The sequence below is a fragment of the Syngnathus scovelli genome, chromosome 14 (genome assembly GCF_024217435.2).
Source record: "Syngnathus scovelli strain Florida chromosome 14, RoL_Ssco_1.2, whole genome shotgun sequence".
Lineage (NCBI taxonomy): Eukaryota > Metazoa > Chordata > Actinopteri > Syngnathiformes > Syngnathidae > Syngnathus > Syngnathus scovelli.
The window spans coordinates 11,257,448-11,276,288 of NC_090860.1; the positions used below are offsets into that span (position 1 = coordinate 11,257,448).

The 18,841-nt window shown below is 44.6% G+C and overlaps 4 protein-coding genes across 9 annotated transcripts; 2 read left to right on the top strand and 2 right to left on the bottom strand.

Annotated features, from left to right (window-relative positions):
- Window positions 1-307: 307 nt before the first annotated feature.
- Window positions 308-6,995, bottom strand: LOC125980450 (ribosome quality control complex subunit NEMF). The gene is made up of 32 exons (XM_049739539.1): window positions 6,824-6,995; window positions 6,640-6,708; window positions 6,223-6,325; window positions 5,980-6,105; window positions 5,756-5,904; window positions 5,604-5,671; window positions 5,445-5,534; window positions 5,304-5,377; window positions 5,167-5,237; window positions 5,018-5,093; window positions 4,821-4,961; window positions 4,550-4,758; window positions 4,309-4,488; window positions 4,183-4,246; window positions 4,031-4,119; window positions 3,848-3,951; window positions 3,699-3,761; window positions 3,525-3,637; window positions 3,370-3,427; window positions 3,249-3,307; window positions 3,067-3,187; window positions 2,808-3,006; window positions 2,695-2,737; window positions 2,579-2,628; window positions 2,254-2,392; window positions 2,080-2,157; window positions 1,815-2,003; window positions 1,626-1,661; window positions 1,323-1,429; window positions 1,208-1,251; window positions 1,071-1,150; window positions 308-1,004 (listed from the first exon to the last, which is right to left on the bottom strand). Exons 1-32 carry the CDS (start codon window positions 6,880-6,882, stop codon window positions 927-929), a joined length of 3,129 nt encoding a protein of 1,042 aa, XP_049595496.1. The 5' UTR covers window positions 6,883-6,995; the 3' UTR covers window positions 308-926.
- A 211-nt stretch (window positions 6,996-7,206) lies between these two features.
- On the bottom strand, window positions 7,207-16,995 carry wdr20a (WD repeat domain 20a). 5 transcript variants are annotated; one of them, XR_007485658.2, is made up of 4 exons: window positions 16,706-16,992; window positions 15,575-15,757; window positions 12,045-12,132; window positions 10,587-10,729 (listed from the first exon to the last, which is right to left on the bottom strand). XR_007485658.2 is itself a non-coding variant. In XM_049739555.2 (3 exons), the coding sequence occupies exons 1-3, from the start codon at window positions 16,967-16,969 to the stop codon at window positions 7,446-7,448; spliced, it is 465 nt and encodes a 154-aa protein (XP_049595512.1). In that variant the 5' UTR covers window positions 16,970-16,991; the 3' UTR covers window positions 7,207-7,445. The 5 variants fall into 5 exon arrangements, 4 of the variants coding, with proteins under 4 accessions (XP_049595512.1, XP_049595511.1, XP_049595508.1 ...); XM_049739555.2 differs by lacking the exons at window positions 10,587-10,729; window positions 12,045-12,132 and adding an exon at window positions 7,207-7,463 and having other exon boundaries at window positions 16,706-16,991; XM_049739554.2 differs by lacking the exon at window positions 12,045-12,132 and having other exon boundaries at window positions 10,244-10,729.
- LOC125980456 (MAPK/MAK/MRK overlapping kinase) lies at window positions 7,320-12,057 on the top strand. Of its 2 annotated transcripts, none has more exons than XM_049739560.2 (12): window positions 7,320-7,476; window positions 8,217-8,331; window positions 8,399-8,488; window positions 8,564-8,634; window positions 8,707-8,785; window positions 8,872-8,920; window positions 9,045-9,223; window positions 9,408-9,509; window positions 9,586-9,774; window positions 9,831-9,981; window positions 10,058-10,249; window positions 10,679-12,057. In XM_049739560.2, the coding sequence occupies exons 1-12, from the start codon at window positions 7,320-7,322 to the stop codon at window positions 10,757-10,759; spliced, it is 1,455 nt and encodes a 484-aa protein (XP_049595517.1). In that variant the 3' UTR covers window positions 10,760-12,057. The 2 variants fall into 2 exon arrangements, with proteins under 2 accessions (XP_049595517.1, XP_049595516.1); XM_049739559.2 differs by lacking the exon at window positions 7,320-7,476 and adding an exon at window positions 7,553-7,795 and having other exon boundaries at window positions 10,679-11,580.
- A 338-nt stretch (window positions 16,996-17,333) lies between the features above and the next one.
- Window positions 17,334-18,834, top strand: LOC125980466 (uncharacterized). The gene is made up of 5 exons (XM_049739574.2): window positions 17,334-17,456; window positions 17,564-17,619; window positions 17,706-17,777; window positions 18,106-18,198; window positions 18,266-18,834. Exons 1-5 carry the CDS (start codon window positions 17,420-17,422, stop codon window positions 18,710-18,712), a joined length of 705 nt encoding a protein of 234 aa, XP_049595531.1. The 5' UTR covers window positions 17,334-17,419; the 3' UTR covers window positions 18,713-18,834.
- Window positions 18,835-18,841: the final 7 nt, after the last annotated feature.

The following is an 18,841-nucleotide window of genomic DNA, read 5'->3' on the forward strand; positions in this document are numbered from 1 at the left end:
GGTTCATCATGTTCCTTCAAAGTCCACCAAGGTATCGATTAATCTCCATGATTGATAAGCCTGTTGTTTAGTGCCGCATTGATTCTTCTCTCCTTGTATACCAGTAGTGAAGGATCTAACAAAAAGTGGCTCAAAAATGAAACATGGAAACCTCCATGATTCTCAAATGACATCAGAGGTAACAGTGATGACTCAGAGGGAAACCCCAGGCCTGACACCCCCCCCTACTTTAACATCATCTTGAATCCTGAGAGATGTGACTCATCCTTCCATTGCTGCTTAGCTCCATAAATCACAGACGTCAGTATGAAATTCACAGCATCAAATTTACTTCACAAAAAGCACTTCCAAGCTTTATGATGATGTACAGACGAAATTAATTAGCCACTCCAAAGTTGAGCGGGATGTAATTAGCCAATCTCTGCTGACTGGGGAGAAGCCACTATGATGATTAAAAGTCACGGCGGGAGCGCGGCGAGTTATTGTGGTGTAATAGTTTGTCAAGGGGATGGCTGCAGGAGAGTGATGTTCTGAGATTTTCCAGTAATAGAGAATCTGTTGAGTGCAGTAATGGGTGTGTTGTGCAACACGTTGGGACCTGAATTTGTATCGTACATATTTCAAGCTGAACATGTTCAGGTTGTACCTACCGATTGAAACGCAGTCTCATTTGTGTTTCGTAATAAAACCTTTATTAGCTGTACAATAATACCTCTCGGCAGTGTCGATCAAAACTGAGCTTTATTCTTTTTTTTTTTTATGGTTCTATTATGCTATACTGAGTGTTGGGGCCAAAATAAACCCTTTTGTTTTATATTCAAGTGTTTTTTTTTTCTTCATCCAGATCAAAGTATGATTTTGGTCATTAGATAAAGTCCATCTTGTAAAATGAAATTGCATTTTTTTTTATTGTGAAACGCTTCGTCTTACTTCCTCTTGGCAGCCAGCAGGTTCGGAGCAGACACTTTGACTTTGCCGGGCATGTTTCTAGACAGGTCGGCGTCCTGTAGACACGAAAATTAGTTCTGGCAATAAAACAGCATTTATGTTGGGGAAGTTGGAATTGGTACCTTGACGCTGCGTAGCAAGTCCTTTTCTCTCACAGAAGTCTCCTTTGCTTTCATGAAGCTCAAAAGGGCGGTGCGGGCGGCTGAAAGGAACAATCATGTACTCACACAATCTTATCTGTGCTCCATAAAATAGTTACCTTTGCCTTTCTTTTGAGCGCCTGGTGTCAGCTTAACTTTGTGCCTGTAAAAACAAACAAAACATTATCCTTCCTTTACTTATTAATGAGTCAACTGGAGGACGGCAGTACGTACTTGCAGTTGGTGAGTGCGCTGTAGGGGGCGCACACGGGCACCGCAAACATCAGCACATCCTCAGGGTGAGGTTGTCCTGTCAGGGAGGTGAGAAGGTTCTCTGCTTCCTGGAACACAAACATTGCCATAACAGCTAATGTACTGTAAAGTGGGGGTGCGCCCTCTTGTGGTGGTTAAGGGTTGTTGCAATGAAAATGTAAAATGGTCACGTCTCAAAACGTTTAGTTGTATTTCACTTTTGTTGGTACTTGGTGGGTGTGTGTGTGGGGGGGTGGTGGGGGGGGAGTTGAGTTTTGCAGTCACCTCAGCTCCAGGGTTGTCTGCATCAATGTCGTCCTCCTGAAAAAAAATAACAACGCAGTGTGTAAAACAGAAACAACAGTTTTTTTTGTGAATAATGGAGGATAGGTTCCAGAAAAAAAAGTGCAAATTTTCCAATGGGGCGTTGACCATATTGGGAAAAAAAAACTTGCAGGTTAGAGAGGCCGGTACCTTGTCATCTTGCTCCGCAGAAGCCGCCTCCTCGCCCTCAGCGGCCATCTGCTCTGGTTTCTTAGTGGAAGCCTGATGAGGTCTGGGAGGGGGCTTCTGAGGAGGGGGCTTCTTAGGGGGCTCCTCCTTGCCCTTCCCCTTCTTTCCTTTCTTTCCCTTGTCTTTCTCCTCCTTGCTCGCACCAGCTGACTGTGAAGCACAGGACAGCTGAGAAGACTCTTATGTTGTGGTGTGTTGAAGTGCACACGTGAGTGCGTGCGTGTACCCCAAGCAGCTGCATCATGAGCTCACGGTCCTCTTCATCCTGGTCCTTGTATTTCTCCTTGATCTTCTTCAGCTTGTTCTGTTATTTTAAATTAAACAAGGCATCTAATTTAATTTTCTGTCAGGCATTGTATTGGACAGCTAAACCTTCATCTTGTTCTGACCAAAATCTCACCTTCTGGCCTCTCTTTGGTGGCGGCTGGGCTGGTACGCTGCCACTTTTGGATCCCCGGTCCACATCCTGTTTGACGGGCGTGGCCTCAGTGTTCTTTTCCTCTTCGCACACTTCCGGTTTCTGCTTCTTCTTCTCATCTCTAGCAAGGCAACAGAAGTCTTTTACAGAAAGCCATAACATCAAGGATATTTAGTGACGATGTCCCCATCAAGTCATTTTGAGTTATTGAAGAATATCGAGTCCGATCCAAAACCTGAATAGTGGCCACACATAGTTAGAGCAAAAAATATTCTGGGGGAACACGACAGGCGTTCCTTTGCCTTACCGTCTCTGCTTAGCCGTCATGTGTTTCCTCCCTTGTGCGTCGACCTCGGCCTGGATGGATAAATAAATGTTAAATGCGAGATGTGAATCTGGAAGAAGATGTCCAAAGATGTCAACCTGTGAGATTTCTTCTTTCTTGAAGGTGATGTTCTGGGAACTCCTGGAGGGCGGATAAAAGACGACTTACTTCGATGCTCCTGAAAGCTAAGGGGACTTTTCAGTCGTGGTACCTGACGGGCTGCAGGTGAGTGAGGACGATGGTGGTGTCAGGGTAGCTCACTTCCTCGTTGTCTTCCTCATCGCTCTCCGAGTCGCTCGGCTCGGACGGCTTTGAGTCCTCCATGACCTCCGCAGCTTTTCCATGGGCATCCTCCACCTCGGGCTCCTCTTTCTTCTCCTCTGCTCCATCTTCGGCGCCGCTATCATCACCTACAGAGGCGCCCATCGTCAGGTTGTGATTGTCAGCGGTAGGGAAGATTCAGCGCTTACCCACGAGCTCCTCCCCTTCCTCCAACATCTCGGCTGTTCTGGAGGCCATTTCCGCCACGTCCTCTTCCAGCGTCTTCACCTTACGCTCGCCTTTGTGACGGAACACGCTTTGCTCGTCGACCTGAGAAGCAGATGTTGGCTTGCGGTCAGAATCAATTTTGTCCTCTCGGCAGAAGCTTTACCTTAAAGAGGAAGCCGAAGCCCATAATCAAGTAGGAAGGCGGCAGATAGTTTTTCTTTCCTGAGGAGAAGAAAATGTCAAAGAAGCATCTTTGATGAGCAAAACGAGCGTTCTGAAAGTACCCCTGATCATGAAGCTGCCGGTGGTCAGGTACTCTCCAGTAGGTGCAGTTTTGGAGACCTAAACATCAACAACGATTAAGTTTATTGTGTCAAGAGGACATTTGGAGATTTTCTACTGAAGCCATTTTATTTTTTAGCCCAGGATACAGACTCACCTGATGATGGTGGACCCACCAAGCGCTGGTGACTATCTTGGCGTCCCAGGCGGCACTGTAGCACACCGACATGGTGCCCGCCTCGGTCAGTGTGCGAGGGGGGATGGGACTACCTGAAAGGGGAAAAAGGAAGTTGCAGTCAATCATAAATGAGATAAATGTCGGTGGACTGACCTGAGGGGTTTTTGATGACACAACTGGTAGCGCCATGGAGGTCAGCGTGGACGTAGATGTCACCTGGCAACAAGCAACAGTCAACCCTCGCTTATCAGTTGCTTTAATTTAAAATTTTTCAGAACCCATTTTCTCGTTTTCGACTTTACCGGCTCGCAGGTAGCGCTTGACGATCATCTCGTTCTGCTGCTGGTCTCGCCCAGCGATGACGAGGTAGTTCTCTGACGTGATGAACCACAGGAACTTCTCAAACCTGTCAAATAAAAAGGCGACACGCCAATGAGAGGACGCTAAAGACTCGCCAAACAAGTGGCGTGAAGCGGCGGCCTCACCAGTAGATCTTCCGAGCCTTCTGAATGGTGGTCACCGTCTGGACTTCCTTCAAGGTTTTCTGGGTTTTTTTCTCAGCTGATTTCATGGCCTTCAATGACAAAAGATTTTCAATGGCGTCATCAAACAAAGCCGGTTAGAAACCTGCTCTTACCTTATCCGCTGCTTGAATGGTCTTCTGCTCCTTCTTTTCAGCATTTCGCTTGCAGTCATAGTACCTGAAAGGAGAAATGTGGGCTTCACCGACTGAGGTTAAGAGCTTAGAAATGTGGCTTCTTACTTTTTAGCGTTGGCGTAGGCCGACAGGCTGAGGTCCACGTCCACCAACATGGGCTTGTTCTTCTGCAGCTTCTTGTTCTGGCCTTTGTCTTTATTTTTGTTTTTCTTGCCCTTCTCCTGGACAGCCTCCTTTAATACTTCCTCCTCCTCCTCCAGTTCATCTTCTGTGATGTAAGGATTCCTAAAAGAAGGAAAAAGGATTTAGCAAGGAGCTAAGTTAAGCGTGGACGTATTGGTCTCACTTCAAAAGCATGGTGATGTGGTTGGTCTGCAGCTTGAGGTCCTTGATGGCGCACGCCACGGGGTCGCCGGCCGCCTGCGCCTCCTTGACCAGCATGCCGATCTCGGTCCAGTCAACCTGATTGGCCAGCGCGCTGCGGATCACCTGCAGCGCCCTCTCCACCACGGCTAGGTTCATCTCCACCAGCTCTCCTTTGACTCGGTCCACTTCCTGTCACATGACCCACAAAGGCTGACTACTCCCTTGACTACTCACTTGAACTGTTTCCTCACCTGAACTTGATGCAAGGCCTCCAGCCTCTGCTCGTGGTCCTTCTTGACGTTCTCCAGCTTCTTCAGGGCCTGCTTCTCCTGCTGCAGAGCTTTCATGTCGATCTTCTGGCTCTCCATTTTGGAGAAGAACTCATCCACCGCCTGACAAGGCAACATGGTGAGGAGACCAAGTCGAAACCAACAGAAGAGATCTTTACCTTGTTGAAGGACTCAAATTCCAAATAGGGGCTTTTTAAATGCTGGGCAAAAAGGAACGGGTGGAATTCATCATACCTATCAGTACAAACAATTTCATATTAATAATTCATGCCTGTATAGTAATGATGACATTTTCTGTCACCCTTACGTGAGAAGTTCTTCGCTGGCTTTCGCCGAAGTTAAACTTGCTTTCTTTTCGCTCTTTTGAATGATGAAGCCCTTTAAAAAACAAAAAAACATCAAACCTCATACCTCAAAATATCAAATCAAGTAAACTTGTCATACTTTGCCGCTAAAGTTCTCCGTTTTCTCCATGTACATCTCAGCCAGTTGAAGGGCTTCCAGAATTTTCGGTGCAGCTGAAACCAAAACACAAAATCACGATAAATCCTCTCACTGGAAACAAATATAAGTTTGCGACCATACCTTGAGAAGCATCGACCTGACTGTCGATTTTCACTGAGCCCGACATTCCGGCTTCTATGAAACAGTGTTCTAAGAGAGTGGCTCCATAGGCTGCGTAAGTTTAGAAACAAAACTTTAGCAATAAGCAAAAGTTAATTTGTTACATCCTTCATTACTTACTAAGATGAGGATTCAGCACTCTTTTCACTTGATCGCCATTTTGTGCTTTGCTGATGATTTCTGTAAGTCTACATTGAAGAATTTTTTTTTACAGTGATGGGAAGTTAGATTAATAAATAGGACTCAGTGATCTACGGGGGTGGATGAGTTACTTTTGTAACGTGATGAGGGGTTCCGGGGATCTGGCGTTCTCCACGGGGTAGCGTTCCCTCACGGCGATCTTGACGTCTTCGGCCTCGGCGTTACGAAAGCGCAGCAGGTTGAGGATGGTGTACTCGTGGTCTGCGAGGATGATGTTACCCTGTGGATTAGATGGAAACATTTCGATGGCTGTGAATCTCATTATGGTGATATTCACTCAGTAGTGTGTTCTCACCCGGTCGTAGAGTTCTATAATGAGGTGGTACGCGGCCTCATCGGAGCCAAACTGGAGGTCAACGATTCTGTCGATGCCAAGCTGCTTCACGTGCGCCAGACGCCGCGTCTTCAGGTGCTTGCGACACTGCAAATATGTGATTTTTGTATTTCTTTGATTTTTTTCATTGCATATGAATCTAATAGAATCATCAACAACAACAAAAATGCAATTTAAATAACATTGACTTAAAGAGGGGCTTACTTTCATGGCAAAGCCTGAAGGCATCATATTTTTGGGCCATTCGAAGTCTGTGGAGTGAATCCGAATGCCGGATTCAAGCAGCAGAATGGCTTTGCTGTCAGGCCTTTTAAAGACAACAAAGTGACATTTCATCAAAAGAGTAAAGAAGCTTGTCAACAAGCACAAAATTGAACAAGTGTCAGCCATGAATTACTCTGGTTACTTTATTTTAGGTGTACAGTAGAACCTTGTCAAGCTCATAACTCAAATGACTCAAGTCATATCAATTAGTGAAGAAATAAATGACATTGGTCATCATTGACATCATTGCTTTTCATTCTTTGATGACGTCACTTAATTCTAGAGAGGCAAAGTACAGTAGAAAACTTTCTAACAACACGACTCGAGTGATGAGTGCATTTAGAAGGCGCTGCTTACTTTTGTAGCCGAATGAGGTACGTCTTGTTGTCTATGTCGTAAACGTTGTTCACTCTCATGCCCGTGTAGCTGTCAATTAGGAAAAAAGGTATCAAAAGTGAACTGGACAGTGCGTAAGCGAATGTAAACAAATTAGCATTTTGGCTAGCAGAGCCCAGATAAGGCTTTAGTGAGCGCCACTTACTTGGCATTTATCTCGGCGATTGCAGCCCTGATGTCTGCCGTGGTGAACCTTGTTTTCATGTTGATTTAAAAAGTCATAGAAAAAAAATAACTGCGTAAATGTTAAGTCTGACTTGTGCCGCACTGTCGTAGCATGCCGTGGTAGGTGCGCATGCGCACGATTTGCCACGCTCCTCGAGCACAAACGCATGCGCAGATCAGGCCACTTTCAAAACACATGGATGGACATAAGTAATTAAAAAAAATTCATCCTTCCTTTCCTTATTTACATTGCTGCATTAGGTAGTAGTGAGTGAGTGAAATAGCGAACAACTTTAGTGAACCTGCGCAAATTAGCTTAAACGCAGAAATCAGTTATCTACGGAAGCCGACGTGGAGCAAAAATTGCTTTACTGTACATGAATGAGTGTGACGGCGATGACATGAGTTTGGCTCATTTGTTGACATTCTCAAATTATTAAGCTCATGCTAGGCCTCGCAGAAGTCCGTGTGCACTCATGATGCACTACTCCAACTGGCTCATTGGCGTTAAAAACAGGGCAAACCTTCGGAATGCGTCCAAAACGGCGGCGAACAGCGACTGGAGCAACCGGGGCAAGGAGTCCGGCGACAAGGCAGGAGAGCTAGCGGTCACCGCTCATCTTTGGAAAAGGGGTGAGAAATAACCATTTGCAGTCAAATGAATATAAGAGGCTTTTAATTGTAATATTTGAAAGCATCACACCTAAAAACCGTCGCGCTTCCTCAAGAATCTCCAGCCAGATGCCGGCTGGGTCAAGAGGGGAGGGCGAAGGCGTGCTCCGTTGCCAAGGCGACGGGTCAAAGCTTAGTCCGGGCAAGTGCGGCGAGGCTAACATTAACCGAAAACGCCTTTTTTTTTTTTTTTATGCAATCACGGTAAAGACTATATTTGTCACGCGTTACAGCCATTTTAATACCCTTTCCAAATATGAACGAGACAAAGAAATGCACCGTAAGTCGAATTTTTGGCTACGACTTATATTAGTCGAATCCTCTTGCTTCAATTCAAGTTTGCTATTGCTTCGAACAAATATGCTAATCAACCCGACAAATATATCTTGTTATTATTGCAATTTTTTTTAATTAATAATTTGCATGTTAAAAATATCCATTTGTTTACTATTGTATTATTATTGCATTATTTGATTATTGCATTCTGTAGTTCAAGTGGATAAATAGCTGGAAATGTAGCTAACCAGAACAAAGGAATGCGTTTTCCATCCCTGCCCCCAAATCCCAATTCCCGAATTCACTGTGCCTAATTGTCCATGAGGAGTTTATTGCCGTACTGTAGTCACTGTCTAATGAGCAGCCTTTCTCAGGCAGAGGAATCTTCCCTGCACAAACAATAAAACACTTGTATTTTGTTCCAGGCTACAAAATAATCAAGAAGATTGGCGAAGGTTCATTCTCTGTGGTGGTTAAAACTCAGAGTCTGAAGGATGGCAAAATGTACGCATGTAAGACGATGAAGCAAGCTATTAACAGGTGAGACATCAAATAAAAGTTAATTATGATCAATTTATGAATAAATCTTGTGTTCCGCTTTGCGTAGTGTGGAACAGGCCAACAACCTGCGAGAGGTTCAAGCGATGAGGAGGCTCAGCCCGCATCCAAATATTATCCATCTGCATGAACTTATTTTGTGAGTCCTTTTATATTATCACGTGTGATGTCGCCAAATCTTGTGAGACTTTATTTTCCTCTTTCACCATTTCAGCGACAAGGAAATCGGCACCGTGTCTTTAATCTGCGAGCTGATGGAGATGAACATATACGAGTTCATTAAAGGTGTGTGTTTGACTCAACCAAGGAAATAAAATTAGATTTTGTCCGAATTATGTTTTTTTTTTTTTCCTGCAGCAAGACAGATGCCGCCGTCTGAACACACGGTCAAACATTACATGTACCAACTGTGCAAGGCACTCGACCACATGCACAGGTAAAAACAAAATGGCCGGCAACAGTTTGTCAGTATCGACTCACTGTTCGATTCATTGAAACTGTGTTCGACTCTTTTCATCACAGCTGCGGGATCTTCCACAGAGACGTGAAGCCAGAAAATATTCTTATCAAAGTGAGAATATTTTGAAAAAAATTCAGAGAATTCGTCGCTAAAAAAAAAACATTCGCAGTTGCAATAGATACAATTAAAAATGAACATGATTATTATAATTTTACACACTATTTATATTTCTTAGCAAAACGTTCTAAAGCTGGGCGACTTCGGCTCGTGCAGGAGCATACACTCCAAACCGCCGCACACGGAATACATCTCCACGCGTTGGTACCGGGCTCCCGAGTGCCTCCTGACCGACGGCTACTACAGCCTGAAGATGGACATCTGGAGTGCTGGATGTGTCTTCTATGAGATCATGAGGTAACAGACTCCAGCTCCAACTTTAATTTCTACTAGATGTGGCCACTGGGGGCAGTATAAGAGTAATTTTGCAGAGAGGATAAAGAATATATGCCTGAGTATCGTTATATTGTCGGTCGTCATGTGTTGCTGCACTATGTTTCTAAAATCTGTCAGTGCTAATCGTTAGCTATTTGTGCTTTAGCTTGAATCCACTCTTCCCCGGCGCTAACGAGCTAGATCAGATCGCCAAGATCCACGACGTGCTAGGCACCCCCGAGCAATGCGTCCTGCGCAAATTCAAACAGTAGGTTGTCACACGTGTTGGTGCAAAACCGAAAAACAAATTGCTCTTGGTCACACTGTCGGTTTTGTGGCACCAGTCACACTGCATCCAGATCTCGAGCCATGAACTTCAACTTCCCCACTAAGAAGGGCAGCGGGCTCTCCCGTTTGCTTCCCGGTTGCGCCGCCCCTGCTGTGTCTCTGCTCTACCACATGTTGGCTTACGACGCCGACGAACGCATCACGGCCGCCATGGTCTTGAGGCATACCTACTTTCGGGAACTCCGGTAAGCATGCCAGTCACTACAAAATATTTTCCTTATATGACCCGACTTTTTTTCAGGTTGGCGGAGAAAAAATGCGAGCGTATTCCTGAAGTAAGTGGGCTACTTGAAGGCATGGGGAAAAAAGTCACCTCCGACCTCCTGTGGCGACCTTCTCGACTTTGCAAACAAATGAAGGGAAGACACGCCAGACCCACCTCCTTAATTACTGTGAGTACACATCGAGATGTTTTTTTTTTTTTTTTTGTGACGATTTAATGAGCTTTTACATCTAACCCTCTCCCAGCACAACACAAAGTACGTCGCTGAGCCCCTCAGCCGACGCAATGGCACCCATTACGAACTGCCTGAACTCAAGATGGCCACCGCGGGGCCACTGCGCTCCTTCCCGGGCTCTACGCTGCCCGCCGTTGTACACACGCACCGAGGCACCCTGCCCGCCATCGCCACGAAGAAGTGCCAGTCACGATTGGCTAAGGTAGTCATGACCTTTTTCCAGTGCTTAAAAGTCAAATCAAGAGGGAAATTGTACTTTTACTAGATTTATAGGATTTGTAATTTACAGTAAGTATAAAGCCCCACTATTAAAAGATATAAATTTTTAGCTAAGATCCGTCAATCATGGTTGCCAGGGAAGAACAAGATTCACTTTTAGGGGAGTTGGTTATAGAAACCACTAGATGGCGACAAAGCTCATTGTTTTAGGCTGTGGCTTGACAGTACTAAAAATACATTTATTTTTTTTCATTTCAGACTACTTTTTTGCTCTCAGTACTTAGATTTTTTTTAAAAAAAATGCATATTACAACTCAGGATGAGTACTTTTCCCACAATAACCTTTGACTGCATGACCTGAATGTCCTAATATGGTTTCAATGAGACAGATTATTTTTTTTGGTCCGTACAGGCCAACCACGAGCCCCAGCTAGCGGCGCTGAAGACAGGCTTCATACCGCCCCTGGAGAGGAAATTCGGAGGAGATTACTGACCCACACACCAACAGCAATTTTGTTTGCACACAGAATAATGAACATATGATTGTGATTTATTAATCCCTGCTTTACTCCCACACACATGCAGTTACCAATCTGTCTGGAAAGTAGCTTGCCAGCCTCTCAATAGGCTCATTAATTTGCACTTTACTGTTGTAAACGTGAGACCCAATTTAAAAAAAAATATATATTGTTCTTAAGTGTACTTTAAGACATGAGAGCTTGTGTGAATTAAATTGCATGTGTATTTATACAGAATGTTTTTTTTAATTAAAAGCTAAATGTTAATATAATGAAAACATTTTGAAAAAAATATATTAAATTCAAGAAAAAACATGACTATTGCAATCATGATACAAATAAATATGAAATAAAAGTTTGAAATAAGACTAAATCAGTGTTAAGCAGTTTACGGCGTACAGTCATACCTACCAAAAATTTGGAATATAATAAAAACTTTTGATTATGACTACATGTTAATCAGAAGGACAACAAGGAAATCAGAAAACAGTGTATTCAAGATTATTTTTAATATTATTATGTATACTTTAGGCTTTAGAAATATAACTATCCATGACAAAACTTCCCACGGGGGAAATGGTAAGTTTGGCCTCCCCAACCCTCCGTCAGCAAATTAATTACAATATACACAGTTATAATACAGAGCACATTTCAATCTGAACACAATATTAAAATAAATGTTCAATAGATACTTTTAATATTCTTTTCTCTACTGTATTAGCCATCTGTGAGCACAACACAAAAACTTGTAAAGCCATTTTGTCCCATCTAATAAACTTCTTTAAGTGCAAACTTTTCTCTCTTTAAAAAGACTAGAATTGCAGCATCCAGTTTTTAGCCTTGTTTGTGGGAGGAGTTGGGGTGAGGACGTTAAAACGGTCCCTTTCCCTCTTTTTTTTGTTCTAATATAGTACTAAAAAAAAAAAATCAGTGCAAGTCATTGGGTTGGACATTGGGGGAGACAGACGTAAGTGATGCAAGATTCCCAGTGTTAAAAAAAAAGGAAAAAAAGACAGCTCCACTCAATGCTAATAACCCTGAGCAGTCTAAGCTACACTTCTAGTTTTAAATTAAAAAAATAAAATAAAAAATTACAAAAGCATTCACTCTGGATGAACTTTGAGATGAATGTAAAATAAAAAGTATTATGGTAAGTTGAGCAACCTTTTTCCCCTTGATGCAGTCTTCCTCTTTAAGGCAGGGATGGACAACCTTTTTCCTTTGTTATTTAAAAAAAAAAAAAAGGAAAATATAACTAACCTGTCTGATTTTTCAGGCGAGTCATGCAAGCATCTTGGATTGTCACCTCAGCTCAAAAGCAGTGATTCCCAACCATTCTCCAATTGCACTAATAGGACCAAAAATAATTTGCACAATAATTCAAATGACATTTGCATGAGTAGTGTTTGCAATAATCTGAAATATTTACCTTTTTTAAAAATTCAGTATCCATACAATTTATGAATGGTGATTTTTTTAATCAAGAAAAAAATATATTCAAAGCTATCTGGCTCTTTCTTAAATAAGAAAGTAACTGTGGCTTGCTCATTTTTGCTGACCACACCCAAAACTAGTTACATCCCAACGTGTTCAGTCAAGAAATAATAATTGACACCTACCAGTCTGAAACGGGTTACACAAAGACTATCTTAAAGCTTTAGAACTCCAATAAACAGCCACAAATGGAGAAACCGTGGAACAGTAGTGAACCTTCCCACAAGTAGCCGGCCTACATAAATGACCCCCAAGAGCACAACAACGATTCTTCCAGGAGGTCCTAAAGGATCCCAGAATAATATCTCAAGAACCGCAGGCCAGAAAAAACAGGGCAAATACTTTTTCAATAAAAAAACAAACAAAATAAAATAAAAAAAATGAGGGAAAATTTGTATTACTCGCTGAGGAAATGAAGAGCAGCATGAGACAGTGTCTTGCGTGGGGTTTTGTGTTTAGCAGCAGATTTATTGTGTTGGGAGCTGTACTACTGGTCCCACTGGGAGAGCTGGATTGGGTTTGGGAGGACGATAAATCCTGGAGATTTCCATTTGGGAAAAGAGAAAAAAAAGATTTTACAAACTGCAGCAAAAAGGGGGAAAAAATATGCTCATTTAGGTATTGACATTAAAAGCAGCCGTTTAATGCCATCTTTAGAACAGTGAAAACTCCAAATAGAGTGAGCCCCTATATATTCACAGTTCTGCATTTCAACATTTGCTGATTGAAAGCTTTTCTAGAATTTATACTTTGTTGTTCAGAAAATAAAAAAACATGGGGGACCTATTGAGAGATTTTCCCAACCCTTACGTGTGCGCTCAACACCAAATTGGGCCAAGCCACGATGGACACAGTGATCAACTTTCGCCATTGAAATGAGGATTTCAGCAAGTACACATATACATTTTTTTTTTTCAAATCAAGGCCTCATAACACTTTTTGGGACCTCCTTGCCATGCTTGAATCATAACAGAAACAAATGACAATGGCATTCCACCATTTTGCACACTTTTAGATATAATGGTATTCCAGACAGTGTCAATGGTTTCATTTGGATAATTACGGCATTTAGCATATACTAAAAATATAACCGACATTTTTTTTAATATATATTTATCTTTCGACTCTTATGTCAAATATTTTTCCTTCGATTTGTGCATTGAAAATTTGGGAGTGACATTTAGTGAAAAATGAATCCCTCGCCCCTGCCCGAGGTTTGATGGAAGTACTTTTTTCTTTTTTTTTTTTTTTTAAAGGCGCCTTCTGCACTGAAACACGACTTAAGCTGTCAGCACACGTGGAAGTCCATACGAGATTGTTCGGAGCAAAGTAGCTGAGCGGTGATTCCCAACCACTAAGGTGCGGAAAATCACCCAACATCCCGGTGAAGACACACAATAATTATATCCTCCTCCACTAGATGGCGATAGTGTACAATCAAACTTGGTGTAAATTAAACTTAATGGACTTTTGGTGACATTTTAGCTTGGTGGTGTGCCTTGAGATTTTCCTGCCTTGCCTCAAAGGTTGGGAAACACCGCACGATAGGATGCGCTAACGCAAAAGGATCGTCTTTCTAGCGATTTGGCATAGGAGCAGCTGGGGGAAGGGATTTGGGGAGGGGGCGAAAAAGGCCATGTGATATGCGACTCATATCTTGGAATTGCTACGAGCTCGTCAGTTGCAGAGAAACGCACGCGTGGGTCGGCCCTGCGTTAAAAAGAACTCACCACTTTGCCCGGCCTGGCCCACGTGCAAATAAATCCTTCCTGACAAGCAGTCACTAAGCAGTCCTCTAAAAAAATAAGCACAGTCAGCCTCTCGTGCGCTATCTTTTTACAGATGAGCGGCTCGAGCAGCGGCACGTCCTCCATGCGCGGGCAGAGCGGCGTGCCCAGCGTCTTGGCGGCGTCCGTCTTGCTCTTGGTCAGTACGTTGAGCTTGTCGCTGCTCTTGCTGCTGATGTGGCCCATGCTGTGGTTGCGCTTGTGGTCCTTGTCGTGGTGGCGCTCTTTGCGCTCGTGCAGCGACAGCGTGGCGAACTTGCTGACGCCCGTGGCGATGGCGCCGTCCATCAGGCCGCCCGGCTTGTTCGCGTTATTGGACACGCCGGTTGCGGTGGTGCCGGCGCCGGAAGAGGTGGAATGGGGCAGGCTGTTGGAACGCGGGAGCGCGCTAGAGACGGAGTTCACAGCGGGAGTGACGGCTCCGCTGGTGCTTCCGTTAGTGGCGTTTGTACCGGAAGGGAGTATGGTGGAGCCGGGCGGCGAGATGGTGGCGTTCATCACGTTGGTGTGCGTCCGTGTCCGCGAAAGAGGCAAGTGCGGGAACAGGATGTCCTCAGTGAGGTCCCATAGGCACAGCTGAGTGTCCTGACCCACCGAGCCGAAGCGGTACGTAACGCTGACGGGTCGGCTCTCGGTGGAGTTACGCTTGGAGAGGCGCGACTGCGTGCTGTTGGCGCGGTCCCGCCCCGAGTTGGCCAAGTGCTCCTGGAAGTCCTCGTCGCTGCCGCTGAACTCCAGCGGGTCGCTCTCCTCCACGCTGGTGGTGTAGTGGTCGAAGGCCACCACGCTCACCCACGACTTGTGGCCGTGGCCGCGGGCGATCACCCGGCAGTCCAGGAAGGACCAGACGGTGACCAGGTCGTCCTCGCCGCCCGCCACGATGTACTTGCCGTCGGGGCTCCAGCATACGCACAGCAGGCCGCCGAAGTAGCTCTTCATGGTGCCGTGTAGCTCCACCGCGTCAAAGTTAAAGACGCGTAGGAAGCCGTCCTGACTCACGCACGCCAGGAACTTGCCGTCCGGGGAGAAGGCGAACTCATTGAGGGCGCCCTCGCCTACCGTCCATTTGAGCAGCGGGTTCCGCGTGGATTTGCTCTTGCAGGTGTGCACCGAGTAGCTGTCACCTTGCTTGAGGAGCTGGTAGTGCGGCGCCGTTGTGCCGCACGTGTGCTCCACGTTGTACAGGTACATGTTGCCGCTGGCGTGCGACACCAGGAAGAGGCTCTCGGAGCCCGGGACCCACTTCACGCAGGTCACCCTGGACTTGTCTATTAGTCTCTGATGGGAGGAGGAGCCATAAGGACAGGACAAGAACATCACAAATCGGTTTGTCTCGGTTTAATCGGCTGTAGCTGGTCGTAGTGGTCCCAAAATACGAGTAAATGGATACAGACACCGATACAATCCACATTTGTCGATTGCAGGCACACAATACCCCCATCGTATAATGCCGGCAATGTTTCTTGGACAAGAGAAATAAAAAGCACGACAAGCTCGAGGCCTCCTTACCTCCTCGTTGAAGAGCTTGCTCGTTTCCTTCTTGATGGGGTCGATGAGCTGCACTTGCCCGGCAGAGAAGCCCACCAGCAGCGACACGCTCTCGGCCGTGGCGGTGAGGTGGTTGAAGTCGTGACAAGTGGGCTGTGTTCCCTTGTAGATACGCTTGTCGATGGGCTTGCTCAGGTCGGCAGCCTGAGAAGAAACGTAAGCTCTGAACGGCAGCAACTATGTCTTCTAATCTTAGGAAACTCTACTATAGAAAATGGATGACTGAGTCAGCGCTGTTCTTTATCGAATGTCTTTCCTTGACATCCAGACCGCTCCATTGGCTTTAAACTCCGGCATGCGTGACAGCGTTTGATTGGAGGATGATGACACGCATGCCCCAAGGTTGCAATTTAGCCGTCAGCTGACATTCGGTTCACATTCGTCAACCTCCACCATCTAATATGCACTATTGAGAAGTTTAATGTTGTACTAACGCTGGAAAGTGACCAAATTCTGAACATTTTTTTTCAGATGCTTGCTGATGCATCCTTGTTTTTGCCACCCTTCCTTCCAATCATGACTTGGACTCTTACTGTCTCAAAATTGACCCTTGACCTTACATCGACCTGTTTCTGAGGGAACACAAACAGTTCTCGTGAGGGTTTTTTGGAGTCATCAAATTTAAGGGTGGCATTTAGATCATTTGGAATGTCAAAACTGATCCTATGTGTGTGCTAAGTGACACATTTTGACTCACGAAAGCAGCAAAGCTACAAGCTAAGCGGCTAACTCCGTTCACTCCAATGATAGCAACGTTAAGTGGACACCTGTCAGATTATCATGGGGCGTCGACAGGTGGTACAGAACCGTCCCCGGCAACCACAAACTATTCCCCGCGACTTTTAAAACTCACAAGGAGCTCCACTAAAACACGTCTAATACTACCAGAGGGAATTTCACAGATATGGCCTCGAAGTACCTTGTGAAGTCAGACGCACTGCTAACTAGTTAGCTCAAAGCTAACTAGCCAGCTGGCTTCATTTGAAAGTCACAGACTCGTCAAAGTTGAACTAAAAGGCCGGGCGGAAAGCGACAGCTTCGGGGAACACGATTGTAGCACGAACGGGGAGTGTGCGTGTCATGGCACGGTACCTTTCGGACGCCTTTGTAGATGTAGAAGTAAAGCTCACGGCCCACATTAAAACAGATCCTGTCGCCGTTGCCCGACTGGTCGTTGACGTTAACGAAGGAGACCTTGACCGGGTTGGAGCCTTGCGAGTTAAAAGGCACTCTATTGGGACGGCTGTATTCGGAGTGTGTGAGGAGTTTGTAGACGCCTTCCCGGGTGGTGAACTGAGTTTTGATTTCGTTCATCTCCTTCCCTCCTCCCTCCGTCGCCATCTTTGAAATTAACATTCATCCCTTTCCCCCAAGCCGGATCTTACGCAATGGCGAGGGTGGGAGAGGCAAGGCATGGAAATTGAATTGTCCGATATTTGTGTTATGTTTTTTGTCAACTAATAAAATATCATAATTAAATGATAAATAAATAAAGTGCTATGGGAATAATAGAGTAGTTATTTATTCGTGAATTTTGACAGTACTTTTACTTTTACCGGAAATCAAACCACTCAATCACTGTGAGCCTTATCTGATCATATTCATTATTAATTCTGTAACTTTTATTTCGAAGAAGTGGCAAGATAAAAACTAAACCTGCTTGAAGTGAAGAAAGAACAAACTCACCTGCCGCAAAACACAAAAGTTTCAGTGACGTCACTTTTTGCGACACCTTCAAAAAGTACGGCAATAATGACGTCATGATTTAAATGACACCCGCGCGCTCCTACCTAACTCAGCATCAGCATGGCTTACAGGCGAAGACGACCTCATTTAATTTCAGGTAATGACACTCTGAATATGGACCGGTTTTCAATTTAAAACCTCAACACAGGTAGTTTTATGTCACTTCAGCACCTTCAAAGTGTGAATTCCCTTCCCTTCATTTAGACTTCAGTGACAGAGGCCAAACAAACAACATGGAGCAGCTCGCTTTCAAATACAAGGTCAAGTCACTTATCCCTGATAAGCATTTTAATTTCTTTAAAATCACGTGTTGACTTGTTAACCTATTGAAATTGTGTGTTTTTAGGAGATGTGTAAAGTGGAATCCAGCACTGATTCTGACTCTGAAATTAGTCCGAAATCAGACACCAGCACTATGGTACCATTAGCAACAACAAAGACATATGAGAAAATGTGTGATTTAGAAGTTCAATAAGCATCGTGTTGCTTTTACTCGTCTTGTCCACAAGAGGGCAGTATAATGCAATTTCAGTTTCTCTTTTAATTTCAAAGTTAAACAAGTGGCAATAAATAGCTTGAAGAGAACTCTTTTTGGAAGAATTGTTCACAAATTGCTTAACTGTTGCTTGTTGTGAAGTGCCACCATTTGTAAAATTTGTTAAGGCCAAAAAATAGCAGTGCCATCTTAAAAAAAATAAAATAAAATCAATATACCACTGTAAAATTCCATAATGAATGTGTGACAGGAATGTGTGAGCAGCGCGGCAGAGAGTGGCATCACAAGACGGCCACTGCCTCGAGTACACGAGTCTGTGGGGCGCCAGGGATGTTACTCTTTGGTAAGATGACCCCAAACCACCAAAGCAGAAACTATCTGACCCTAACAACATATATTGCTGATTATAGTTTTTGGACCCGTATGACGGAAGCTCAGAGGATTCTGACGGGGTCAACATGGAACCCAGGCGAACCAAGCTGCAAGGAAAAGGAGGACGAGGTCGCTTCTCATGTCGGAGCAGGCATTTTCTTCTTCACCCTCCGTCTACAGGTTTTAGACAACCAGTAAAACCTGCAACAGAAACACCAAGCGAGTGTCATCTTCTGGACATGCACATGAAGTGTTTGGACAACTCCGATGTTTGGCTGTGTGAGATGACCGGCAGCCAAGCGGTAGAAACGGGCATGGACGTGCGCTACCATGACGCCCCGATGCCCGAGAGCTCCTTGGAGAGCACGGCTGACTCGTGTAATCTCCAAGTGATGGTCAAGAGGAAGCTGGATGTGCCTGAAGTTGACGAGCTGGAGCTGAGAAAGAGGCAGTGCATTGTCAAGATGGAGGAGGAAGAAGATTGAGGGGAATCTGCATCAGAAGAATGTCGCCAAGTGATTTTGCAATGCACTTTGTTTACTGCACTCTTGACTTGATGCACTTTTTTTGTTACTACTTTCTCAAAAATAAATTTTATTTTGTTGGATTTCGAT